The following is a 24,621-nucleotide window of genomic DNA, read 5'->3' as shown; positions in this document are numbered from 1 at the left end:
CTCATCTGTAAGATGAGGGGCTAGCTTAAACCTAAGGTCTCTACTGCTCTCTTCTGTTTTTATTTTTTGGGAGACAGGGTCTCACTTTGTTTCCCAGGCTGGAATACAGTGGTACGATCTCTGCTCACTGCAGCCTCGACCTCCCAGATCCAAGCGATCCTCGCACCTCAGCCCCAAAATTAGCTGGGACTACAGGTATATGCCATCATGCCCAGCTAACTTTTGTATTTTTTTTAGAGAAAGGGTTTCACCATGTTGGCTAGGCTGGTCTTGAACTCCTGAGCTCAAGTGATCCATCCACCTTAGCCTCCAAAGTGCTAGGATTACAGGCGTGAGCCACCACACCCAGTCTCTACTGCTTAATTCTCAAAGAGTAAACACCTAAGTTTTAAGTGCTGAATTCTTTTTTTTGAGACAGGGTCTTGCTCTGTCACCCAGGCTGGAGTGCAGTGGCATGATCTTGGCTCACTGCAACCTCCGCCTTCTGGTTCGGATGATTCTCCTCCCTTAGCCTCCCAAGTAGCCGGGATTACAGGTGTGCGCCACTACGCCAGGCTAATTTTTTGTGTGTTTTTAGTAGAAACGGGGTTTCACCATGTTGGCCAGGCTGGTCTCAAACTCCTGACCTTAGGTGATCCGCCCATGTCGGCCTTCCAAAGTGCTGGGATTATAGGCGAGATCCACCACACCAGGCCTTAAGTGCTGAATTCTATCAAAAGTTAATAGCAAGACTGGCCTTTAAAAATAATTTGTCATGAAAGAAGAGGATGCCTTATTAGGAAAATCAAAGATAATTTTTACTCCTCGGTTATGGTAGAATCCATTTATAGCATTGTTTGCATTAGGGACAACATTATGGACACAAGAATGCCATATTGTAAACTTACTTCTTTTTTGTTTTTTTGTTTTTTTCTGTTTCTGTTTTTTTCTTTTTAATTTTTGAGGTAGGGTCTCACTGTGTCACTCAGGGTGGAGTGCAGTGGTGTGATCACAGCTCACTGCAGCCTCCATCTCCTGGACTCAAGCAATCCTCTCACCCCAGCCTCCCGAGTAGCTAGGACCACAGGCGTGCACCACCACACCCAGCTAATCTTTTGTATTTTTTTGTAGAGACAGGGTTTCACCATGTTGCCTAGGCTGGTCTTGAACTTCTGAGTTCAAGTGATCTGTCCGCTTTGGCCTTCCAAAGTGCTGGGATTATAGGCATGCATCACTGCACCTGGCCCCATATTATACTTCTAATGGGTCTGCTGTATCATCTTTTTATCTAAAACAATAAAATTATATTTTGTGGCCGTCTAAAAAGCAAACATGATTTGACCTTTATAACATTATTTGACGTTTATAACAAAATTTAGTATAATGAATAATGTACTTTCTTTGAAGTTTTAAGATATCTCCATATGCTTATTATGTGTAAGGCGACTTAAGGGAGGCTTAGGAAAAGAAAAGAAAATTTTATCTATCAAGTAAATGTTCTATGATCTTTTGATAAACAATAGACTGTGTTTTATTAACATAAGAAAAGTCTAACCAATAGGGTTGAGTGGTTGCTAACTTTATTTCTGTCATCCACATTTAGCATCAGCAGTTATGAGCAAATTATGTGTGAGGATGCAAGATGTATCCATAAGTTTAATATGTTTATCAGGAACGTTTATGTTTCTGTAACAATATATATTTATTTTAAAGGTATAAAACCAAGGAAAAGAAAGACCTTTGCTTTGCCAGGAATCATTAAAAAGGAAAAAGATGCAGAATCTGTGTAAGTATTTTAAATATCGTCAAAATCCTTTTTGTTTTTATAAGTGATTAAGAATAAGACTTTTGAATTTGGAAAGAAAAAAGTATTTTGGAAATAACTCAAAAGTATATGTGTAAGGTGTGAAAAACAAGCCTTTCTAAATATTAATAAATACATTTGCCGATTCCTCTGGTTTTAGATCATATTAATTATTTAAAAATGTTAAGACATTATAGACAAAAGCTTTAATGTCTAGAAATGGAAATTTTTGAAATACCCTTATTTTTATAAAATGATAAATGCATATTTTAAAAAATTAAAAGTGCAACGAAAACTAAAAATTCATCAAAGTCTTAATGCCTAAGAGAAAATCTCTGGTCAACTATTTGATGAAAATCCTTCTAGACAATTCTAAGTGTACAGACACATGGTGATACCTATACATACATTGATGGAAAATGTTAAATAGGGGAGAGAAAAGCCCTAACATTTTACCATTTATACTAGGTCATCATTTTTAGATGGAATATTTGGTCCACTTATAAGTCTGATTTACCTTCTTTTTTTTTTTCTGAGATGGAGTTTCACTGTTGTTGCCCAGGTTGGAGTGCAATGGCGCGATCTTGGCTTACTGCATTCTCCACCTCCCAGGTTCAAGCGATTCTCCTCCTACCTCAGCCTCCCAAGTAGCTGGAATTACGGCGCCCACCACCACATCTGGCTAATTTTTTGTATTTTTAGTAGAGACAGGGTTTCACCATATTGGCCAGGCTGGTCGTGAACTCCTGACCTCAGGTGAACCACCCACCTCAGCTTCCCAAAGTGCTGGGATTACAGGCCTGAGCCACGCGCCCGGCCTGATTTACCTTCTTTTAAAAATAAAAAATTAATATACAAAGAATATATAATAAACATGTAAGAAATTGAGTTTAGATTAGCTAACTAAAGTTTTTGTTTGTTTGTTTGTTTTTTACTTTGGCTACACATTAGAACTACCTGGGAAATTAAAATAAATACACCTATGCCAGGTCCCACCTCAGATCAATTAAATCAGATTCTCTCAGCATGAAACCTCAACATAGGTTTTGCTCTTTTTTGTTTTAAGCAGCCCCTTTGATTCCTAATATATACCTGGGGTTAAGAATCTTTGAGCCGTGATTATTCAGAGACAAACTAGAATTAAAGGAATCTTTCTTTCAGTGATTACTCAGTCCATTTAGATTGAAGAGACACCGATCAAAAGTCTTGAGTCAAAACAACAAAAAAATTTGTTGACCCACCAACATTGACTGAAAATTAGTTTAAAAACCCAGCTTCCCTAGCATAATCAAAGGAATTCTCATGAGATTTAATATTTGATGGGCACTCATATTTTTAACATAAGAGAACAGTTTGTGCTTTGGGTATTCTTGCTTTCTACCTAGTTATATTTCTATTTGAGTTTCCTAGAATTTCTTTCATTTTAAATGACTGTCTCTTCCCCTCTCCCAAGTAGTATTTGGTTAACAAATCAAGACCAATTGCAAAGTCATCTATATCTATAGTTATCAAATCTTCTGCAAATGTCTTTCTTGAGCATTTATGAAGGGTATATTTTTAAGGGGGTGAAACCTAATCTATTTTTATAATATTAGCAATACATATTGAAATCTGATCAATTGATTAGTAAGTAAATGTTTAAAATATATCTAGTTCATCTGTTAGTGGCTATATTGTAAAGATTCATGGCCTTAAATTATTTTTATAATGTATAGGTTTCATTACTGTTCATGTAGGGAGCTTATAGTATTTTTTAACCAGGTTTTTAAAACAGTTTTCCTTATCAATAATTTCCCAATATGATATTAAGCCACTTAGGGTGGTTTTTTGTTTTTGTTTTTTAACCAGTGGCAATAGTAGAGCAGAAAGCCAGTGCTTAAACCACTGTACCATCATCACCTTCTTTCAGACTTCTTGGCAGGAAAAAATGTTAGAATTCACTTTGCCTGAAATGCCAGAGGCTCTTGGCATGCCTCTTCATAGCCTGAAGGCTTTTGAGATGCTAGTAATTGTGGGAGACAGGCCCTTTTCAGAGCTTCCTCTTCCTGGAGCTTCATCTGCAGGTGTCATACAGCCCAGTGTGAAGGCAAACAGATAAGTACTTTACCCCAATGACTGGAGTGTTTTGGCCTAAAGCCAGAGAATAAACTCTTTGGAACTTTAACACTTCCTTTTATGTCCAAACTGCATCTTTTTTAAAAAAAGAAGAAAGTAGAAATGTTCTAACATCTTGATTAATTTGATTCTCTAGAAGGATTGGATTATTATTATTATGCCTTTTCTGGAACATTTCTTCAGATTATGCATAAGTTTAGAAAAATCTAATGTTTCTCATCTACCAGTAAGGAAGCTGTATTTCAAAATGTGCAATTTTAAATGACTTTTAAGTGGATAGAAAGTCACCTGGGGGGCCAGGCCCGGTGGCTCATGCCTGTAAACCCAGCATTTTGGGAGGCCGAGGAGGGTGGATTACTTGAGGTCAGGAGTTCAAGACCAGCCTGGCCAACATTGTGAAACCCTATCTCTACTAAAAATACAAAAATTAGCCAGGTGTGGTGGTACACACCTGTAATCCCAGCTACTTGAGAGGCTGAGGCTGGAGAATTGCTTGAACCTGGAAGGCCGAAGTTGCAGTGAGCCGAGATGATGCCACTGAACTCCATCTAGCCTGGGTGACAGAGTGAGACTCTGTGTCAGAGAAAAAAAGAAAAACAAAAAAAGAAGAAGAAAGAAAGTCACCTGGGGTTTGCATTTACCCTGTCTCTTTGGTAGTTCGTTTTGGATTAAGAGCAATGTAGTCATCTTCCTCCTTTTTAATTTTTTCAGTCTGTTTTATCCTATTTTCCTTTAAGAAAATTCTTCAATTTTGTAGATTCTTCTGGTGTTTGCTTAGTATTTGGATAAATGGCGTTTATCTGTTTGTATAAGATTTTGACACACATTGCATATCCTTTGAAATGCTTGAGACCAGAAGTGTTTTGGATTTCAGATTTTTTTGGATTTTGAAATATTGGCAGAATACGTCCAGTTGAGCATTCCTAAACCAAAAATCCCAAAGCCAGAATGTTCCAATGAACATTTTGTTTGAGCATCCTGTTAGTGTTCAAAAACTCTCAGATTTTGGAGCACTTTGGATTTCAGATTTTTGGATTAGGGATGCTCAGCCTGCTTTGTGTGCATTAACTGTCACAAGTCAGAGGTCCAAAAACCTTTTAAGTCTGCACTCTTAATTTTTGTTTGTGAATTTATTTTAGAGTGCATACATGGAAATTCTTCTAACCTCATTTTTAATGACCTCACTGTCCTTAGTTGTACATATTTAGGTCTTCTTTATAAACATAAACATAGTTTTACATTTTAAATAATACTTTTCACTAGTGTATATGCAAATTCAATACTTGTTTATCAGTTAAATGATAGAATTTCAGTTCTCAACTACATATTACATTACATAAGAAAGTTATCCAGCTGGAAGTCTACTCAGTATATTTGGAAAAAATTAGCTTTAACTTTTGTGTCTACTAAGTTATGGAAAGTACTTCAAATGAAACTGAAGTGTTTAAAAATTGTATCTTTTCCAGTAGTTTTGGGTTTTCAGACTACTTGCTACTTAATACTGACTTTTTTTTAAAGTCAAGCTTTCTTCTTTAAGGACATTTTTTTAACTTGCTTTACTTGAATGAAAAGCCATTAGAAAGCCTTGTAGGACTGACAGCTTTCTTGATGTGTGAGTATATTCATGGAAAAGAATTATTTTTCAAAATAGGTTTTTGAATATTTATAAGCTCTCAAAGCATAAGGTAAGCTGTTAGAAAAAAAGGAATACTTGTAAGCTGTTTGTTTTTTATTTTGTCAGGTGGTATGGGTATAAGAATGCCTTTTTTGAATTTTAAAATAATTTGGTATGTTTTAATCTTCATGGTTTGATTTCTCTAAATATTTTTTGTAGAGTTTAAATAAAAGCTATATTTAAGTACCAAAGTAAATACTTTAAACAAGCATAATTAGCAGACAATTCTAATTATTGAGTATTTCTGATATTTTGTTTTAATAGGGAATGTCCTGATGCAGATTCATTGGTAAGTAGATTTAACTTTGATATAAACAATTTAAATTAGTTATTTTCATTAGGACAAACCTAACATATTTGAGTTGAGTTGTTACCAGTCTTTCAAAGAAAAATACCATCATATTGTAAATTCACTATTAAAATTATTTTACAGATGCATTTTTGGATTTACATTGCCAGATGCTTTCCTATTAAATAGAAAGTATTTCTAACCACCTTTGAAGAGTGGACATTTTACTTTTAAAATTGGAGTGGTGCCATATCATTCTGTTTTTTTCTTGGGAAACATGCCGGAAATCAAATCTGTATACTTTATTTTAAAATGTGGTGTTCTTACTAATTTATTCTTAGCTCTATTAAAATACAACATTGTGCATGCATTTGAGTTCGTTTAAGAGCTTGTCATTTTAGAAATAACAGCAACAAGAACCATGGTCAGTACTTTTCTGTGCTTTTTGTTTTATTTTAAAGAAGGGTTGCTTATATTTCTTGATTAAATGTATTTCTTTATGTGTAATTAAAGAAGACATCAAATGGAGCTCCCTTTGGTTACAGTGAGAGAGTAGATTTACCAAATGCTGTTAAGTAATGTGTAGACGGACATATTTTTCAAAACTGTTCATTAGATACCGTTCATGTTGATAAGTATAGGAGTTTCAAACAATCTCTGTCCTTTGCTTATTGTTCTTACCTGCATAACTATTGTTTCCTTTGATCCAAAAACATTTTGATGTTTTACAGCATCATAGTGTACCAAAATAACTAAAAATATTTTGTGAAACACTGTGTTTTGTGTTACTTAACTAAGATAAAATTAGTATTTTGTTTTATATTTTGGCCTTAAAATACAATTATGATTTGTTAACAAATTTATATGAAAAATAAGAAATAGACTTATAATGAGTTATGGGGTTAAAACCATCAGTGTATTTTTGGAGTTACAATGTTTACCTTACCACTTGGTTACTCTGTTTGATACCCTTGGTTAACTAATTAATGAAAAGCAGCAGATGTGTTTGGCATTAACTTTAGTACTCATTTTATTTCTGCATTATTTTTATGCATTTTATTTCTGAATTATTTGTAGCATTAAATTGATGATGTAAAATTAAATACAACTTTAATACTTCATGTTTTAGTTTACATATATTCCCTTTAAATAAAACATTTTTAATTCAGTAACTAATTGATACTATTTTATAATGATCAATATTATCCGATTTTGAACTTAGTACTTATCCAGAATACAAAAGAATACAGAATTCTAATACTGAATAAGAAGTGATTGATAAATTTGACTGTGTAGAAATGAAAAATATATAAAACTAGAAAAAATACATTATAAAAGGATTTGAATCATCAGAGACAAACTGGCAGAGCATCTTTGCAAGACGTGACGGGGTTAATTGCTTTAATTTATAAAGTTTATATGCAAATCAATACAGAAAGTAAGTGGGTGCCTAGTAGGAAAAGGGCATAGGATAAAAATGGTCAATTTTCATAAAAAGAAATAAAAGTGATAACCATAATAAATATTGCTCAAAATAGTGGTGTTCTTCCGGTGGAAATTAGAATGAATTTACTCTAGTGTCTAATCATATTGGCAAATTTCTTTTCAATTTAATTTTTTGTTTTTTAATTTAGAAACAAGGTCTCACTCTGTTGCTCAGGCTTGAGTGCCGTTGTGTGATCATAGCTCACTGTAACCATGAACTCCTGGGCTCAAGCAATCATCTTGCCTCAGCCTCCCATGTAGCTGGGACTACAGGCACATGTCACCATGCCCAGCTGATTTCTTAAACCTTTTTTTTTGGTAGAGTTGGCGTTGTGTTGCCCAGGCTGGTCTTGAACTCCTGGCTTCAAGCCATTTTCCTGCTTCAGTCTCCCAAAGTGCTGGGATTACAGGCGTGAACCACTGTTCCTGGCCAACAAAGGTTTTGATGCGCTCATACTGTTGGTAGGAATGTAAATTGATACCGTCTGTCTTGTGGATAGTTTGGCAGTATTGCCCCAAATAAGAAATGTGAGTTCATTTTTGACCATGCCATCTCCCTGCTAGGAATTTACTGTTACAGTTATAGTCACAAAACTTTACACACACACATACACACACACACACACATTGTATTAGTGTGTATACACATATATAAAGTATATATGTATGTACACACGCAGACACACACTTGATCAAGATTCATGCATATATAGAAAGTGATAAATAGATATTTATTTCAACATTGTTTATATTAGCAAAAAACTGGAAACACCAAAGCATCCATCAAAATGGGAACTGGTTAAATAAATTGGTGGGGTAATAGATGTTATAAAGAATTAAGTTGATCTGTGTCTGCTGATATGGAAAGAACTTAATAAAAGCAAGTATGATATTTTAAGTGATTGCTGTTTTAAAAATAAGATATAAATATGTGGATATATGTATTATCTTTATTTTAGAAGAATGAGTTACAAGACACTTTACTTGTGGATACCTTTGGGGCCAAGAATTACAGTGATCAGTAGAGAAAGGAGACTTGTTTTTACTTATTTTATTTTGAGATGGGGTCTTGCTCTGTGGCTGATGTGACTTGGATTTGTGTCTCTGCCCAAATCTGTTGTCAAATTGTAATCCCCAGTGTTGGAGGAAGGGATTGGTGGGAGGCAATTGGGTCAGGGGATAGATCTCCCCCTCGCTGTTCTTGTGACAGTAAGTGAGTTCTCACTTGTTGTTTGAAAGTGTGTAGCATCTCCCCCTTCACTCTCTTCCTCTTACTCTGGCCATGTGAGATATGCTTCCTTCCTCTTTGCCTTCCGCCATGATTGTAAGTTTCCTGAGGCCTCCCTAGCCATGCTTCCTGTACAGCCTGTAGAACTGTGAGCCGATTAAACTTCTTTTCTTTATAAATTACCCAGTCTCAGATAGTTCTTGATAGCGATGTGAGAACAGACAAATACAGTCACCCAGGCTGGAGTGCAGTGGCAACGATCATAGCTCACTTCAGCCTCGACCTCCCAGGCTCAGGCATTCCTCCCATTCCAGCCTCCTGAGTAGCTGGGAACACAGGCATATGCCACCATGCCTGGCTATGTTTTTTCATTTTTAGTAGAGACAATGTCTCACTATGTTATCCAGGCTTGTTATTTTCTTTTATTTGTAGCCTATAAATAATAACACGGCCTATTCATGGCTTCCTCTTACTAATTACTTTTTAAAACATCAATAGGCTATCATGGTAGGGAAATTATTGTTCATTTCTTATTCCTTTCTTTAAAGGTCTATGTAATTTAAAAAATTATTTTTAGCAACCGCATCTTTTGAAAGTTGGCCAAGGAAGTGTAATTGCTCTTTTTTTCTTTTTTCTTTTTCTTTTTCTTTCTTTTTTTTTTTTTTTTTTTTGGTTTTGGCCTATGTCCACATTCCAAACAGAAATTAAGAAACATTTCATTGACTCTTGAGCTCCATTCTGGTATATATTTTTTAAATTGCCACCACTACTTTAGCCAGAGTAAACAGCTGCCTTTAAGATTGATGGGTGAAGTTGCCTGTTCTATTCTTGTTCATACTGCTTTTGACCTAGGGCTTCATTCCAGCTGTGTGGGCCCTAATATAGAAATCATGGATTGAATGGGTAAAGATGAACACAGGTAATGTGTACGTTTTTATTAATATCAGGTTTCTATGCATAGTTCTAGCAGTAAAAAGATAGTACACTGAGAATCACTGCTTTTAAGAAAAACTTTTTATTTTGAAATAAAGATGCATAGAAGGTTGCAAAGATGGTGTATGTAACAGTACTGTGTACTTGTTACCCCTTCTTCCTGACACTAACATTTTACAAAACTGTCATGTAGTATCACAACTGGAATATTGACACTAATTCAATCAAAACAGGACATTTTCATTACCACAACAATCTCTCATGTTGGTTGCCCTTTTACAGCCACTTTTCCTTACGCCTTCCTTAACTTCTGGCAACCACTAACCTTTTCTTCATTCCTATAATTTTGTCAATTCATGGTTGTTCTGTAAGTGAAATCATACAGTATGTATGCTTTTGAGACTGGCTTTTTTCCACTCAGCACAGTTCTTTGGAGATGTATCCAGGTTGTGGTACATATGAATAGTTTATTTTTTATTGCTGAGTAGTAGTCCCTGTTTTGGATGTACTAAAGTTTGTTTAACCACTCACCCATTGTAGGACATTTTGGTTGTTTTTCAATTTTTGGCTATTAGAAATAAAGTTACTATGAACAATTGTGTACAGGTTTTTGTGTGGACATAATGTTCCTCTCTGACCCTGATAATTTTCTTTATGAAATCTACTTTATCTAACATAAAGACAACCTCTTTTCCCCTTTGTTATTATTCATGTTTGCCTAGTATAATTGTTTCCATCCTTTTTCTTTCAACCTAACTATATTGTTATATTTGAAGTGAGTTTCTTATAGACAGCAGATAGTTCGATTATGTTTTTAAAAATCCATTCTGCCAATCTCTGCCTTTTAATTGATATATTTGGACCATTTATATGTAATGATATTGTCAGATTTTAAGATTGCCATTTTTTGTTTTGTTTGTTCCTGTTTTTTGTTTCATTTTGCTTTTTTCTTGCCTTTCTGTAGGTTATTTGAATCCTTTTTTAGAATTACATTGTGACTTTATAGAGTTTTTCAGTGAGTCACTTCATAGAGTGATTTTAGTTGGTGCTCTAGGTCATTTTCCATTACCTCCAGATAGTTGTTTATGGTGGTTTTTTTGTTTTGTTTTTAATAGAGCTAGGTTCTTGATCTGTGGCCCAGGCTGGAGTGCAGTAGCACAATCCTAGCTTACCACAGCCTTGAACTCCTTGGCTCAAGTGATCCTTCCTGCCTGAGCCTTCCAAGTCGCTAGGACTACAGGCATGTGCCACCACACCCAGCTAATTTTTTTTATTTTTGAGTAGAGACAAGGTCTTGCTATATTGAGCAGGTTGGTCTTGAACTCTTGGCCTCAAGTGATCCTCCTGTTTGACCCCCCCAAAATGCTGAGATTATAGGCCTGAGCCACCGTGCCTGGCCTGTTGATGTTTTGATCAGAATTTATCGTAGTCTGCAGGAGGTTGGTCCAAAAGCTGCTTACTCAGCCGTATAGAAAACAGCTTGGTATTATTAAATTATTACATTGTGCATATAGTGTATTCTCTAAACAAATGGTGTATTCTAAACAAATTTAAAGTAGTCCATTGTTAAATTTGAGATAGAACCTCTGGGAGACTAAATACCTGGTGTGTTTCTAGGGTACTTGGAATGGGGACAAAGTATTTTGAAAAAACCTTTCATTCTGATTTCTAAAAGATTCACAATTAGCAAAGTTTCCTTATTTTTAAAGTATTTTAAAGTGGTATTTGCATATTAGCAAGCAGTAGAAAGAAAGGGCTCTACCTTCAGTGTTAAAAATATGGCCTTTGTCATCTTTTTATCCATGGAATCTGCTCTTCACCCTACATTAGATTTTTTATTTCTAGTTTTTAATTCCATCTGTTAACTCTCTGCTAGCTACATTAGACTGTTTATTTAGTCTGGAAGTGATAGTCACATAAATGCTGCCCTCAGTTCTCCCTAACCTTGTGTTGTGCCTGCCTTCACAGTTCTTTGTATCTTTCTTGCTGAGCTTTAGAAAGTGATTAGAAGAACAGAATACCTTACCAGTAAAAGGATTTTTGCTGCAATTCCTTGGCAGCCTTTTCTTTCCATTAAAATTTTTTTGAAATTTGGAAATCATTTCTAACTTACAAAATTGCAAGAATGAAATAATACGAAGAACACTTTATGCCCTTTATTTTTGTCACATTTGGATTCTCTGTGCATGTGTTTATATGTGTATAATATTTTTTCTGATCCATTTGAGCACAAATTAAATATATTCTGGCCCTTTGTCTCTAAATACTTAAGTATATGTTGCCCCAAAATTTCAAATATTCCATTATCTAACCACAAAAACATATTCAGAGAAGTGTTCCTCTTTCCTGTGTCCCTTCTACCCCATTGCCCTTCCTTGTAGGTAACCAACTTTATTGTGTTCTAATTATCCTTTCTGTAGTTTTTTTTTTTTTTTAAACAAAGATAAGCAGATGTATGTTTGTGTTCTTATTTGCCCTTCTTACTTAAAAGTTATAATACTATATATGTTCTTTACTACTTGGCTTTTTAAAAATTAGCAGTACTTCCTGGCAATCACTCCATATTAGTTCATAGAAACTTTTTTCGTTTTTTTTTTTTTTTAACAGCTACATAGTATAATCGTTCCTCAGTGTCCTTTCAGGATTGGTTCTAGAACCCCCTGAGGATACCAGAATCACTGAATGCTCAAGTCCCTTACATAAACTGTCATAGTGTTTATATATAACCCACACATATCCTTTAAGTCATACTTTAAATCATCTCTAGACTACTTATAATACCTAATACAATGTAAATGGATATTGTAAATAGTTGTTTTACTGTGTTTTTTAAAGATTCATGTTTTGTGTATTTTTATTATTTATTTATTTATTTATTTCAAGACAGAGTCTTGCTCTGTTGCCTAGGCTGGAGTGCACTGACACCATCTGGGCTCACTGCAACCTCTACCTCCCTGGCTTAAGCGATCCTCCCACCTCACCTCCCTAGTAGCTGGGCTACAGGTGCATGCCTCCATGCTCAGCTGATGTTTTAATTTTTTGTAGAGATGAGATCTGACTATATTGCCAGCTCTACTGCTGGTCTCGAACTCCTGGGCTCAAGCAATCTTCCTGCTTCAGCCTCCTGAAGAACTGGGGTTACAGGCATGAGCTACCACAATCAGCTTATTTTTTATTTTTTTTAAATATTTTTGCCGGGCACAGTGGGTCATGCCTGTAATCCCAACACTTTGGGGGGCCGAGGTGAGCAGATCAACTGAGGCCAGGAGTTCGAGACCAGCCTGGCCAATATAGGGACACCCTGTGTCTATTAAAAATACAAAAATTTTCTGGGTGTGGTGGTAGGCGCCTGTAATCCCAGCTGTTAGGGAGGCTGAGGAAGGAGAATCACTGTAGAAGGTGGAGGTTGCAGTAAATTGAGATTGGGCCACTGCACTCCAGCCTGGGTGACAGAGTGAGTCTCTGTCTCAAAAAACTAAATAAATAAAATAAAAATATTTTCAATCTGCGGTTGGTTGAATACATGCAAATACTGAAACCGAACCTGCAGATATGGAGGAATGGCTTTACCCATTTTGTGTATGTACCATAGTTTGTTCAGCTGTGCTTGGACATTTAGGTAATTTCTAATAATTACAGGTTATAAATAATCTTTGATGAATAACCTTGTGCATACGTATTTTTAAATAGTTGGAGCTGTGTCTTCACAGTAAATTTCTAGAAATGGGATTCCTGGGTAAAAGAGTGAATATATATGTAGTTTTGTTACACATTGCTGAATTTTTCTCTGTAGGGGTTGTGCCAATTTGTATTAATACCCACAAAGTATGAATATGCCTTTCCCCCGCAGCTTCACTAACAGAGTATATTTTCAAGCTTATGAATTTGCTATCTTAATGTAGTTTTAATTTTCTTGGTAGTCTTTTATTTCTCATTTTGTTTGTTTTTTGCTTATGGTTTATATTTACACTCTCAGTCCTTTTGCTTCACCACACCACACCCCAAGATACACGTAGTCTTAACCTTTTATTTCTTTACTTTGAGGATTTGAATGAAAAATTTGTTGTCCACAAAGCTGCTGGCATTCCTACCCAAATACCTGTTTTCTTCCTTTTATTTTTTCCTAGTCCTTGAGGAACAGGGAGGGGCCTTTTTGTCTTATCCTGTTTTTTCTTGACTCTTAGAGTACCTTGTTCTCATTTTATCTCACATATTTATGATATCTGTAGTATTTATTGGCTCCTCTTCTGCTTTTAGGCATGCCTAGTTTTCTTTAACTTGAAAAAAAACCTTTTTCTGAACACCTGAACTGAATGTTTGGTTATCTTTCTTTGTCTTTGTGTATGTTATTTCTCCTTGTTTGCAGTGTTCTTTCAACTTATGGGAATTTTATGATGGGACCAGAAAACCCCTTCTTGAAGCTGTTAAAATGCATTAAAACTAATTTCTGAGTTATAATATTTAGGCAACTTCTGCTGTTTTTAATACTCCCAGCTAGATTATTTTTATCTTTTTATTTTGAAGAATTCTAAACAAATTGTGTGTGTGTGTGTGTGTGTGTGTGTGTGTATACACACATATACATATATATACACATAGATATATATATACATATATATATATAAATACCATCATGGTCTCTCATGTTGGGGTCTCATCAGTCAGCCCCAGCAGCTTGCCCCAGCCAATCCTGCCCATCCATTTCCTCTGCCCAAATTCTAGAATATTATAATTTCATCTGAATTTACATTATATATATCTTTACACTTGATCTTAGCCAAAGGGCCGAGAAGCAATACATCATATATATCTTTAAAACATAATCACAATATCATCACATCTAGAAATAATTTATAACTCCTTAGTATTTTGAAATAACCATTCAGTATTTATCATCTTTGATGTCCATTTTATTATGCTTTGTTTGAATTTGTTGATATGTCTTAAGTCTCTCTTGATCTACAGGTTCCCCTTCCCTCCCTCCCTCTCTATTTAGCTTTCTGGTTTTTTTTTTTTATTATTTTTTATTTTGACAGAGCTCGCTCTTTTGCCAGGCTGGAGTGCAGTGGCGTGATCTCGGCTGACTGCAACCTCTGCCTCCTGGGTTCAAGCAATTCTCCAGCCTCAGCCTCCAGAGTAACTGGGATTACAAGCATGCACCACCATGCCCAGCTCATTTTTGTATTTTTAGTAGAGATGGAGTTTCACCATGTTGGCCAGGATGATCTTGATCTCTTGACCTCATGATCCACCCGCTTCAGCCTCCGAAAGTGCTGGAACTACAGGCGTGAGCCACCGCACCCGGCCCGCTTTCTGTGTTTTTATTGGCAAGACTAAGTGGTTTGTTTTATAGTTTCCTTTAGTCTGGATTTTGCCGATTATATTGCCATACTGTATTATGTTTTACTTCTTTATATTATTTAAATTGGCATTTGGATCTAGAGGCTTGATCAGATCCAGGTTCAAGTTTTTTTTGGTCTTGTTTTGTTAGGGCTGCCTCTCTCATGACACACATGGTGTCTGGTTGTCACTCTTTATGGCATGTTGGCAGACATTGATGGTTTGTCTTAGATAGTTTTACTAGTTCACCCAGACTTAAACTGCATAAGGAGGTGCTAGATCTTATATTTCCATACAGCTTATAGCAATAAGAATATTTAGCTTGATAATAGCTTTCAAATCACATGTACTTTTTAAACTAACTTATTCTTCCTCATTTATAACAGCAACTGTAGATTTTGAGCAATCTGAATTGGTCCCCACCTCAGTGATTTCTTGCCCTGAAATTATGAGTTGTGTTTCTCCTGTTTCATTTTGCAGGTCTTTCCTCTTTCAGATAGCCAAAGCATGGAGTGTGATTTGAAGCTAATTAACTAAAAGGATGTAATTTTTCTTCGGTGTTCATCATTTCATTAACCTGTTGATATCTGAGAAGCGGTTTGGTTCCTTAGTAATACCTGAGGCTACTTTGATAATCTCTAATAATTTTGTACATTGGAGTTGTCATTATAATTTTTTTTTCTTTTTCCCTTAGAACATTCCTGATGTAGATGAAGAAGGCTACAGTATTAAACCAGAAACAAATCAGAATGATATCCTTTCATCATCTAGTATTCTTAAGGATTATGTTGGCATATAAGTAGGCAGTTATAAGAAAATCATGTATTAAAGCCTCTTCCAATTTTTTATTAATTATAAAATGTGGTTCCTTGTTTGTCATTTGACATGTTTTTTGTTGTTGTTGTTTTTTTGTTTTTTTTTGTTTTTTTTTTTTGAGACAGAGTCTCGCTCTCTTGCCCAGGCAGGAGTGCAGTGGCACAATCTCAGCTCACTGCAGCCTCTGCCTCCCGGGTTTCAGCGATTCTTCTGCCTCAGTCCCCCAAGTAGCTGGGATTACAGGCATGCGCACCATGCCTGGCCAATTTTTGTATTTTTAGTAGAGACAGGGTTTCATTATGTTGGCCAGCCAGGCTGGTGAAGAACTCGTGACCTCAAGTGAACCACCTGCGTTGGCCTCCCAAAGTGCTGGGATTGCAGGTGTGAGCCAACACGACTGGCCTTGACATATTTTTATTAATAAAAGTTAGTAGTCTTATTTCTGTTAAGGTCTGTTTTTCTCTTTGTTTTTTGTTTGAGATGAAGTCTCACTCTGTCACGCAGGCTGGAGTGCAGTGGTGCGATCTCGGCTCACTGCAGCCTCCTACTCCTGGGTGAAAGTGATTCTCATGCCTCAGCCTCCCGATTATCTGGGACCACAGGTGCATGCCACCATGCCGAGCTAATTTTTTGTATTTTTAGTAGAGACAAAGTTTCACCGTGTTAGCCAGTATGGTCTTGATCTCCTGACCTCGTGATCCACCTGCCTTAGCCTCCCAAAGTTCTGGGATTACAGGCATGAACCATCGCGCCCGGCCCAAAGTCTGTTTAACTCTTAAAGGTTTCATTCCCTTTTTAAAATAAATGTGTGAAAAACTGGTTATACGTCTAAGGTAATTTAAAAACAATTCTTTAACTGAAACTCACATACCAAAGAGAACCATTTCTACTCATCTAGTGATTCTGACTCCGAAGATGAAGAACCAAAGAAGTATCGGATAGAAATTAAGCCTATGCATCCAAATAACTCACATCACACAATGGCTTCTTTGGATGAATTAAAAGTATCTATAGGGAATATAACACTCTCCCCAGCAATATCTGTAAGTACAAACACGTTTGTACTCTTTATATAAAAGTCTTTATTTTTCATACCTACCTGTGTCTGGTCAAACATTACTTAGCAATTGTTAAGCATGTTGACTGAGGAAATACTTAGTTTATAATTTTTATACAGGGAAATAAACTTGTGAATTTGGCTTAATTTTGCTTTTGAAAGTAGAAAGTGAAAATGTCAAAAATTCACTATTTCTGCCATTTGTTGCATTTCATAAACAGTGCTGTGTGTCTCTGGCAGAATTCTTTGAATTGGCAGTATTGATTTTTGCCTCATCTAATTTTGAAGTGTTTCTTCTATGTTTTGTGAGCCTTATGTAGGAGGGAATTTTATAAAAATGAATTTAAAGATTAAATTATATATTTGCATTTTTTTTAGTCTGCCACTGTAACATTTATTTTCCCACACTTTTCATACAAGGAAAGGCACAGATAAGAGTTCTTAGTGGTAATAGTTAATTCCTCAATTCTAAAATACCGTATTTAATAGGATTTGAGGGAGAAATAAAACATTATCCCAGTAAATTTTTTCCTCATTGATGTCAATTTTAAACTTAAAAATGTTACACTATGTGAAAAAAGCAATTCTTAGGATGACAGTTAAGTATATCTATATGTGATCATCATGATTGACATTAAATCTGTTCTTCTTGATAATGAAGAATAAAGGTTCTCACCGTTTCATATTGTTGTCTCATTACATATTTTATGTAGTTACATGTATTTGTTTGGAAAAAAAGGTGGTTTTCTCCCAGTCATGTACTTCAGAATTTAGTTTCAGAACTATTTTCTTCCTACCAAAAATATTTCTGAAATGAGGTTTTATTGTACCATTACTATTTAATGTTAAGATTAATGTTGAAGTACAGAGTTGCTTAAAAGATGGTGAATATAGGGCCGGGCATGGTGGCTCACGCCTGTAATCCCAGCACTTTGGGAGGCCGAGGCAGGTGGATCACAAGGTCAGGAGATGGAGACCATCCTGGCTAACACAGTGAAACCCCGTCTCTTAAAAAAATACAAAAAATTAGCCGGGCGTGGTGGCATGCGCCTGTGGTCCTAGCTACTCAGGAGGCTGAGGCAGGAGAATTGCTTGAAAACCATGAGGCGGAGGTTGAAGTGAGCCGAGATCGCACCACTGCACTCCAGCCTGGGTGACAGAGCGAGACTTCGTCTCAAAAAAAAAAAAAAAGGTGGTGAATATATACGAAGTATGAGGTTGTAAACCATTAAAAATGTGTGTTATGTAAGAGCATAACTAATATAAAATATGTATGTTAAATATATAAAACAAAAGCCTAGAGGAATATATGGGTAGTGAGATTGTGAATAGTTTTAAATTTTCTCTTTTGTACTCTTCTCTTTTCAGTTTGTTTTTAAAGCAATGAACATGTATTAATTTCATACTATGAAAATAATAATCAGAACAATTTTACAGTTAATATTGGATAAGAAAAGATAATATCTGAATATATTTTGCTGCCTCATTTGCTTAACTTTTTCCCACCTGACAGTGTATGTGTTTTAAGGTGTATATAGTTTAGATATGATTGAATAGGGAATGATAAATTATTACAGCACAAAAATACAGTATTCAGAATTCTAACCTAATTTTCTTTTTCTTCCATGTACTACTAGAGACACAGTCCAGTAAGTACAACATTTTATATTTTTGCCCATTGACTTTTAAAATCATTGCAATTTTGGAAGATTGACTTTCAAAATATTTGTATTAAACTTTTAGATTAGCAAGTTTTAGTGTTTTGCTGTAGATGTTGCTTTAATATTTTAAAAACATTAGGTGTTAAAACTACATGTATTATTTTTTGCTGTAAAACAAAAACGACTGTTTTTTCTCTATATCTTTTATGTAAATACACTTTACAATTGAGCAGATATACTAAAAACAACATAAAATTAGGTTCCCAGTATTAACGTTTTACCAAATATTTAATTATCAGATTCATTTGTTTTATGGTACCTATTTTGCATCTCTGTTTTAGGTACAGATGAATCGGAATTTGTCTAGTAAGTTTGACATTTGAATTGTTTATTTTATGTCTATTAAAATTTATAAGGCAATTTGTTAGTCTTTTACCTTTATGTAGCTGTAGAAATAAATGATCTTTTCTCATCATGAGCCCTACTGCGTGGCTAGAAGGATAATTATTTTAAATAGAAAACAGCGTATCTATATTATTTCCTGTAGAAGCTGAGAGACATGCTTTAAACTTCAATACATGGCTACAACATTTTTCAGAAATCACCAAAGCCAAAAAGTAACTTCTGATTCAGAATGTTAAACGGTTTCACTGGCATTCTCTGTCTTATTAACCAGAAAGCGTTTATAAGATGAGTAATATTGAATTTTACCTATTTTTAAGTTGTGTCACAATTACAAATTCTATTATCATTTAATTATACTAAAAATTGTACTAAAAACTTTTCTAAGGTGCTAATACCTTTTGCAGAATCATGCATTAAAAATAACAAGGGTTGTGGGAAAAACAGTTGAAGCAGCCCACTCAAAAGCTATGTAATTTTGTTAACAGAAGACTTAACAAAAACTTTAACATCAGTTTTATTAAAAATTCTAACACAGTTTAAGAGACCTAGTAAATGAATAATAAATACCAAAATAAATAAAAGTAAGGATTTTATCTTTAAAGAAATGTTGATTGTAGCTTAATGATAGGGGGTGTGAGGAAAATGAGGATAAATGGAGGTTGCTGAGTTGTGGAGATGAGAGCAAAATGCAGAAATATTGAAGAATAGCGCAATAAACACTGAGGCAAAACAACCAACCAAACTGAGCCAAGTGAAGAATGTAGAGTGAATGGGTATCATGTACTGTGATACTCCTCCATAGTTTGTGGAAGTTACTCATATTGATGTACTTTGCATTCATCAGGTATTGCTTGGTGATGCAAAGAAAACATGAAGGTGCAGCAAAAATTGCTTATGCACCAACGTGAGTTTTGCATTAATGATGCTATTCCCCTGTTTACCACTTGCTTGTGAAATGAGGCACATTACAAATCCAAAAGGTAGCAAAACAAATTATCTTACAAAGAGACTTGCTCCAGGTTGCTGTAAGATTCTTAATTTTTCAAAATATGACATCCTCAAGAGTTAATAACTACTTTTTGTCAATACAATAATCACTAATAATATTCTTAGAACTTGAAAAATGCATTCATGATTCATCAGTTAAAATTCTTAACTAGAATTTATGTATTTAAACATTTTTCTAATTTTTAGAGTTGCAACCCATAGTTTCTCTTTTCTAAACAGCAATTTTAATGAATATCATAGTTTAATTGACTTAAGTCATTTCTTACTAAAGATATTAGAAGGAACCAGGATTTAGTAATTTCAGTTATTTTAATGTACACAATAGAAAACTTGTTAAAATCTTATTTACTTTTTCTTCATTGTTTGTATTTACATTATCAATTCCAAAATTTTTAATTGTTATAGTGTTGAGATATGTGTATAGAGTTTCTGTTTTTCATTAAAATATTTTATTTCTCAGATTATGAAGTTTTCATATTTTAATTTTTTAATTAGATGAGGAGTTAACAAAATCAAAGCCATCTGCTCCACCCAATGAGTAAGTTTCCATGTTTAATTTTGTTAAAAAATAGACTTTATTTTTTAGAGCAGTGTTTGATTTATGGCAAAATTGAATGGGAAGCACAGAGATTTCCCTTTATGCTCCCTGCCCCTTCATATGCCCAGTCTCTCTCACAGTCAAATTCTCTCACCAGAGTGGTACATTTGTTAGAATCAGTGAACCTGCATTGACACATCATAATCACCTAAAGTCCACAGTTTACATTAGGGTTCATTCTTGGTGTTGGACAAATGTGTAAGGACATGTATTCGTCATTATAGTATCATACAGAGTATTTTTGCTGCCCTGAAAATCTTCTGTGCTCCACCTTCTCATCCCTTCTTCCACACACTTACGTTTTAAGTATCCTTTTGTCCTTTTTTCTAGAGTTTTATTAGCTCTGTAGTTTTAATTCCAGTAAAGTTCTGTTAATCATCCTGTTTTCTGAGCTGTCAAATGCCATGTTGGAGTTTTTAGAAGTTTAAAATTATTTCTCGCTTGGTAATATGTCCTTTTACAATAAAAAAAAATCTATTTAACCACAGTTGGCCTTGGTAGCCTCACTACTTCTAAATAAATGATGAAACCCTAAATTCATACATATCTGTATTTCAGCTGGTTATTCTCATGGGAATTTTCTCATTTCTTCCTTCAGTTTTGACTGTGACGTTATAAAATAATATACTTCGTAAGCTTCAAAACAGAGAAGTGTGTCAAGTTGGAAAGGGAGAGAGAGGCTAGAAGGCATGTTGCCAGCTCTTCTTAAAAAAAAAAAAATGTTAAGCTAATGTTTCATGGGTCTCTTTTTACTTCTGTGTCTGTCAGTTAAGAATACTCTCTTTGAGTTAATGGTTTTTTGCTTGTCTGTTTTGAGACAGGGTCTTACTCTGTCTCTCAGGCTGGAGTGCAGTGGCGTGATCATGGCTCTCTGCAGCCTCAACGTCCCAGGCTCAAATGATCCTCCCGCCCCTGTCTCCCAGCTCATTTTTTTCAAATTTTTTTTTTTTTGGTAGATACTGGGTCTTGCTATATTTCCCAGGCTGGTCTCGAACTCCTGGACTCAGACTCCTGAGCCTTTCAAAGTACTGTGATTACAGGCATGAGCCATCAAGCCTGGCCAGAGTTAATGTAAAATACAAGTAAAAGTAGGCTTAGTTAAATAGGTAGTTTATAATTATTTGATACTTTTGAGGTACTGATTGAGCATAGTGGTGGTATTTATTGGATGTATCATTTTTTTAAAGATAAGTTGTTGAGTATTTTAAAACTGTTTTTAGGAATCATGCAGTTGCAATGCTAGGCTTTATCATATGAGGTATAGTGTGCTTTCATGTAGGTGCGTGTTGAGATGCTAGATATGTACTCTTACATAATTACAGTACTTTCATTATAGAGGGCCTGTTTTTTTTTGTGTGTAAGATTTCCTAAAATTTTTTAAAATAATGGCAGTTTGATACATTAAAATATGTAAGCCACCTTTCTGTACTTAAGGGCTTAAAAAAATCACTTTACCCTTTTTCTTCATCTTTGAAAATAAGTACGGCCTTATAAAATTTTAACCCAATTTTATACCACTTAAATTTTCTTTTCAGGATTGGGTGCTATGTGTGAACCAGCAGATGTGAGCTTGTTTTAGAATCAAGTAGCTGTATGTCTTTGGGCAGTTCATTTAGACGTGTGCTGCTCTTTTTTATTTGTAAAGCTGAAATTATTATTCCCATTATGATAGCCCCCAAGGTGGTTGAATCTAACAAGGCATGATGAATGGGAATTAATCTTCCCCATTCTCCTCTGCTAACTTCACATGTTATCTTAGGTTACGCTTCTAACAAATATTGGCTGTTAAATCTGTTAATTAATTTCTACACATATACTACTGATAGAGTATCCAACTTTTAAATTAAAAAAAATTATTTTTTTTACGGACGTGGTCTTGCTCTGTTACCCAGGCTGGAGTACAGTGGTGCAATCATAGCTCACTGCTGCACAGAACTCCTGGGCTCAAGTGATCTTCCTTAGCCTCCTGGATAGCTAGGACTACAGGCATGCACCACCATGCCAGGCTAATTTAAAAAAAATTTTTTGTGTATATTGGATCTTGCTATGTTGCCTAGGCTTGATCTTGAACTCCTAGTCTCAAGTGATCCTCCTGCCTGAGCCTCCAAAAGTGTTGGGATTACAGGTGTGAGCCATGGTGCCTGGCCCCAACTTTTTAATTATGTATATTGAGCTGTTAGAATTCTATGAAATAAAAATAAGTGACTAGAAATTTTATACTAATAAAATATTCTTTTGTTAAAATTTTTGCTTTTAAAATATTATGGTAGAAAAGGAACCAGTGATTTACTTGCTTGGGACCCCCTATTTGGACCATCTCTTGATTCATCTTCTTCATCTTCACTAACTTCATCATCATCAGGTAAATATATATATGTATATATGTATTTTTTTAAATATAAAGAATACTTTAGTTGCTTTTTCTCATTCACTTTTTGTGCATTGTACTTAATGATCAAAATTTCTAAAAATTTGTCCTCTGTATTGCCAAATAAAAGTGATTTTATTCTGGTTTTGTTCTCTTAGATACTCTATGACTTAAACAATAAAAATTGGTAAAATACTAAGTGTTTTTTTAAATTGGCATGTTATTTCTAGGCATTTCATATCATTATCCAAATAATAATTCTTAGTGTTTATAGATAATTCAAATACAAAATATATATCAATGTAACCAGTTCTTTCTTGTTGGAAGTTTAAGTTGCATCTAATTTTCTAGTATTATGAACATCCATAGAAATAATAAATTTTGTGCATATGTCTCATAATATGCTTGTAATAATTTATCAATTTAAAATTGATGGCTTACAAGATGATGTCCATGATACTTATTGCCAAACTGCTTTCTAGAAAGGCTTTAACACTTCCCAAGCAGTTTACAAAAGAAGTTGATAAATGTTTTTTAGTTGTTTTGGCAATAATATATGAAGTTTCTCTTTTCATTAGTCAAAAAGCGGGCACCAAAAATGTATGTTTAATAAAACCACTGCTTGTTCAAAACAAGAAAATAAAATCAATTTTAGCTGATCTTCTACCCTCTTCTCTGGGACTTCAGAATTGCCATCCAGTATTTGGGGTTAAGGAAGCGCTGGAATCATGCGGGAAGAACTTAAATCTGTCTAGTTCATGCTAGGTAACTTTGTTAGGAGTGCCACACATTCTATTTAATTTCACCACATTAACAGCAGCATGAAGTTGTTTTTATTGTCCCTGTTTTATAGATGAAAAAAGTAAAGCTCAGAGATAATAAGTAACTTCTCCAAGATTATATAGCTAGTAAATGATGAAGACAAGTTTCAAACCTGGCTCTTACTTATTCTAAAGCCATTGTTCTATCTATCACACTTTGGCAGATTAACAGCAACAACAAAAAAGCCATGTTGAAATATCTTACTATTAAAAATTAAATATTGGTTTTTAAAATTAGACCGTTTAGAGACAAAATATTTTTAAAAGATACTATAAGTGGATTATAAGAAACCTTAACCCTAAACACTAAACGCTATTTGACCTTTTGAAGGGAAGATAATCTCTACTTAATACTTGTAAAACAGCAAGAAACAGTCAATAGATAGTTGAACATAATCTGAAGTGGCTTTATAGCCTTTCTCATTGAGCATTTGTTACTATTTAATATTATAAAATTAACCATATATATATTATATGAAGAAAGTAATTGTACAGGAAAATCTGATGTTGTTGCCAAATCTCTCTTTTGTTTAGTAAAAATGTCAGAATGGTATTTTGTATTTAGAATGAGGAGTTCTCAGCAGTATTTTCGAATTTTGTTAATATCCCCTTATGAATTATTAAAGTCTTTAATAAAAGTTTTCAAATTGGTATCACAGAGGTTTTATTTATATAGAAATTTCTTTATAATTCTGCTCATTGTTTCTTGATATTTTCTCTAGTACAGTCTCTTTCATTTTATAAAAGTACTCTTTCTTCCTTTTGCTACCTGTCTAAAGAGTGTTTGGCTCATATCACCATCACTTCAGGTAAAAAATGGTTCGTTTTCATTTAGTGGTCATTGATGTTTGGCCATTAGGAAATGATACAATATTTATTAACTTTTTGCTGGTTTTAAAATTCACTTCAGTATGCATTTTTAAATCTTCCTATATAGTATGAAAAGTAATGTTATAAATTTTGCCTTTCAAAAAAAAAAGTTAATGATGCTCAAAAGAGATAGTTATCTTGTTATATAGTAGTTACTATTAAGTCTTCA

General features: G+C 34.5%; 1 protein-coding gene across 1 annotated transcript in view; it reads left to right on the top strand.

The window, feature by feature from the left end:
* The window catches only part of FCHO2 (FCH and mu domain containing endocytic adaptor 2), a 134,284-nt gene that overhangs the window by 79,559 nt on the left and 30,104 nt on the right, over positions 1–24,621 (top strand). Inside the window, exons 10-17 of the mRNA XM_055367023.2 lie at positions 1,693–1,765; positions 5,838–5,862; positions 15,543–15,603; positions 16,535–16,707; positions 18,359–18,370; positions 18,724–18,748; positions 20,291–20,333; positions 22,664–22,755. Of these exons, the coding sequence (XP_055222998.1) occupies positions 1,693–1,765; positions 5,838–5,862; positions 15,543–15,603; positions 16,535–16,707; positions 18,359–18,370; positions 18,724–18,748; positions 20,291–20,333; positions 22,664–22,755 (504 nt within the window). The remainder of the gene's footprint in view (positions 1–1,692; positions 1,766–5,837; positions 5,863–15,542; positions 15,604–16,534; positions 16,708–18,358; positions 18,371–18,723; positions 18,749–20,290; positions 20,334–22,663; positions 22,756–24,621) is intronic.

Source organism: Gorilla gorilla, chromosome 19 (assembly GCF_029281585.2).
Source record: "Gorilla gorilla gorilla isolate KB3781 chromosome 19, NHGRI_mGorGor1-v2.1_pri, whole genome shotgun sequence".
NCBI classification, from domain to species: Eukaryota; Metazoa; Chordata; class Mammalia; order Primates; family Hominidae; genus Gorilla; species Gorilla gorilla.
This window is presented reverse-complemented; position numbering and strand designations above follow the sequence as displayed.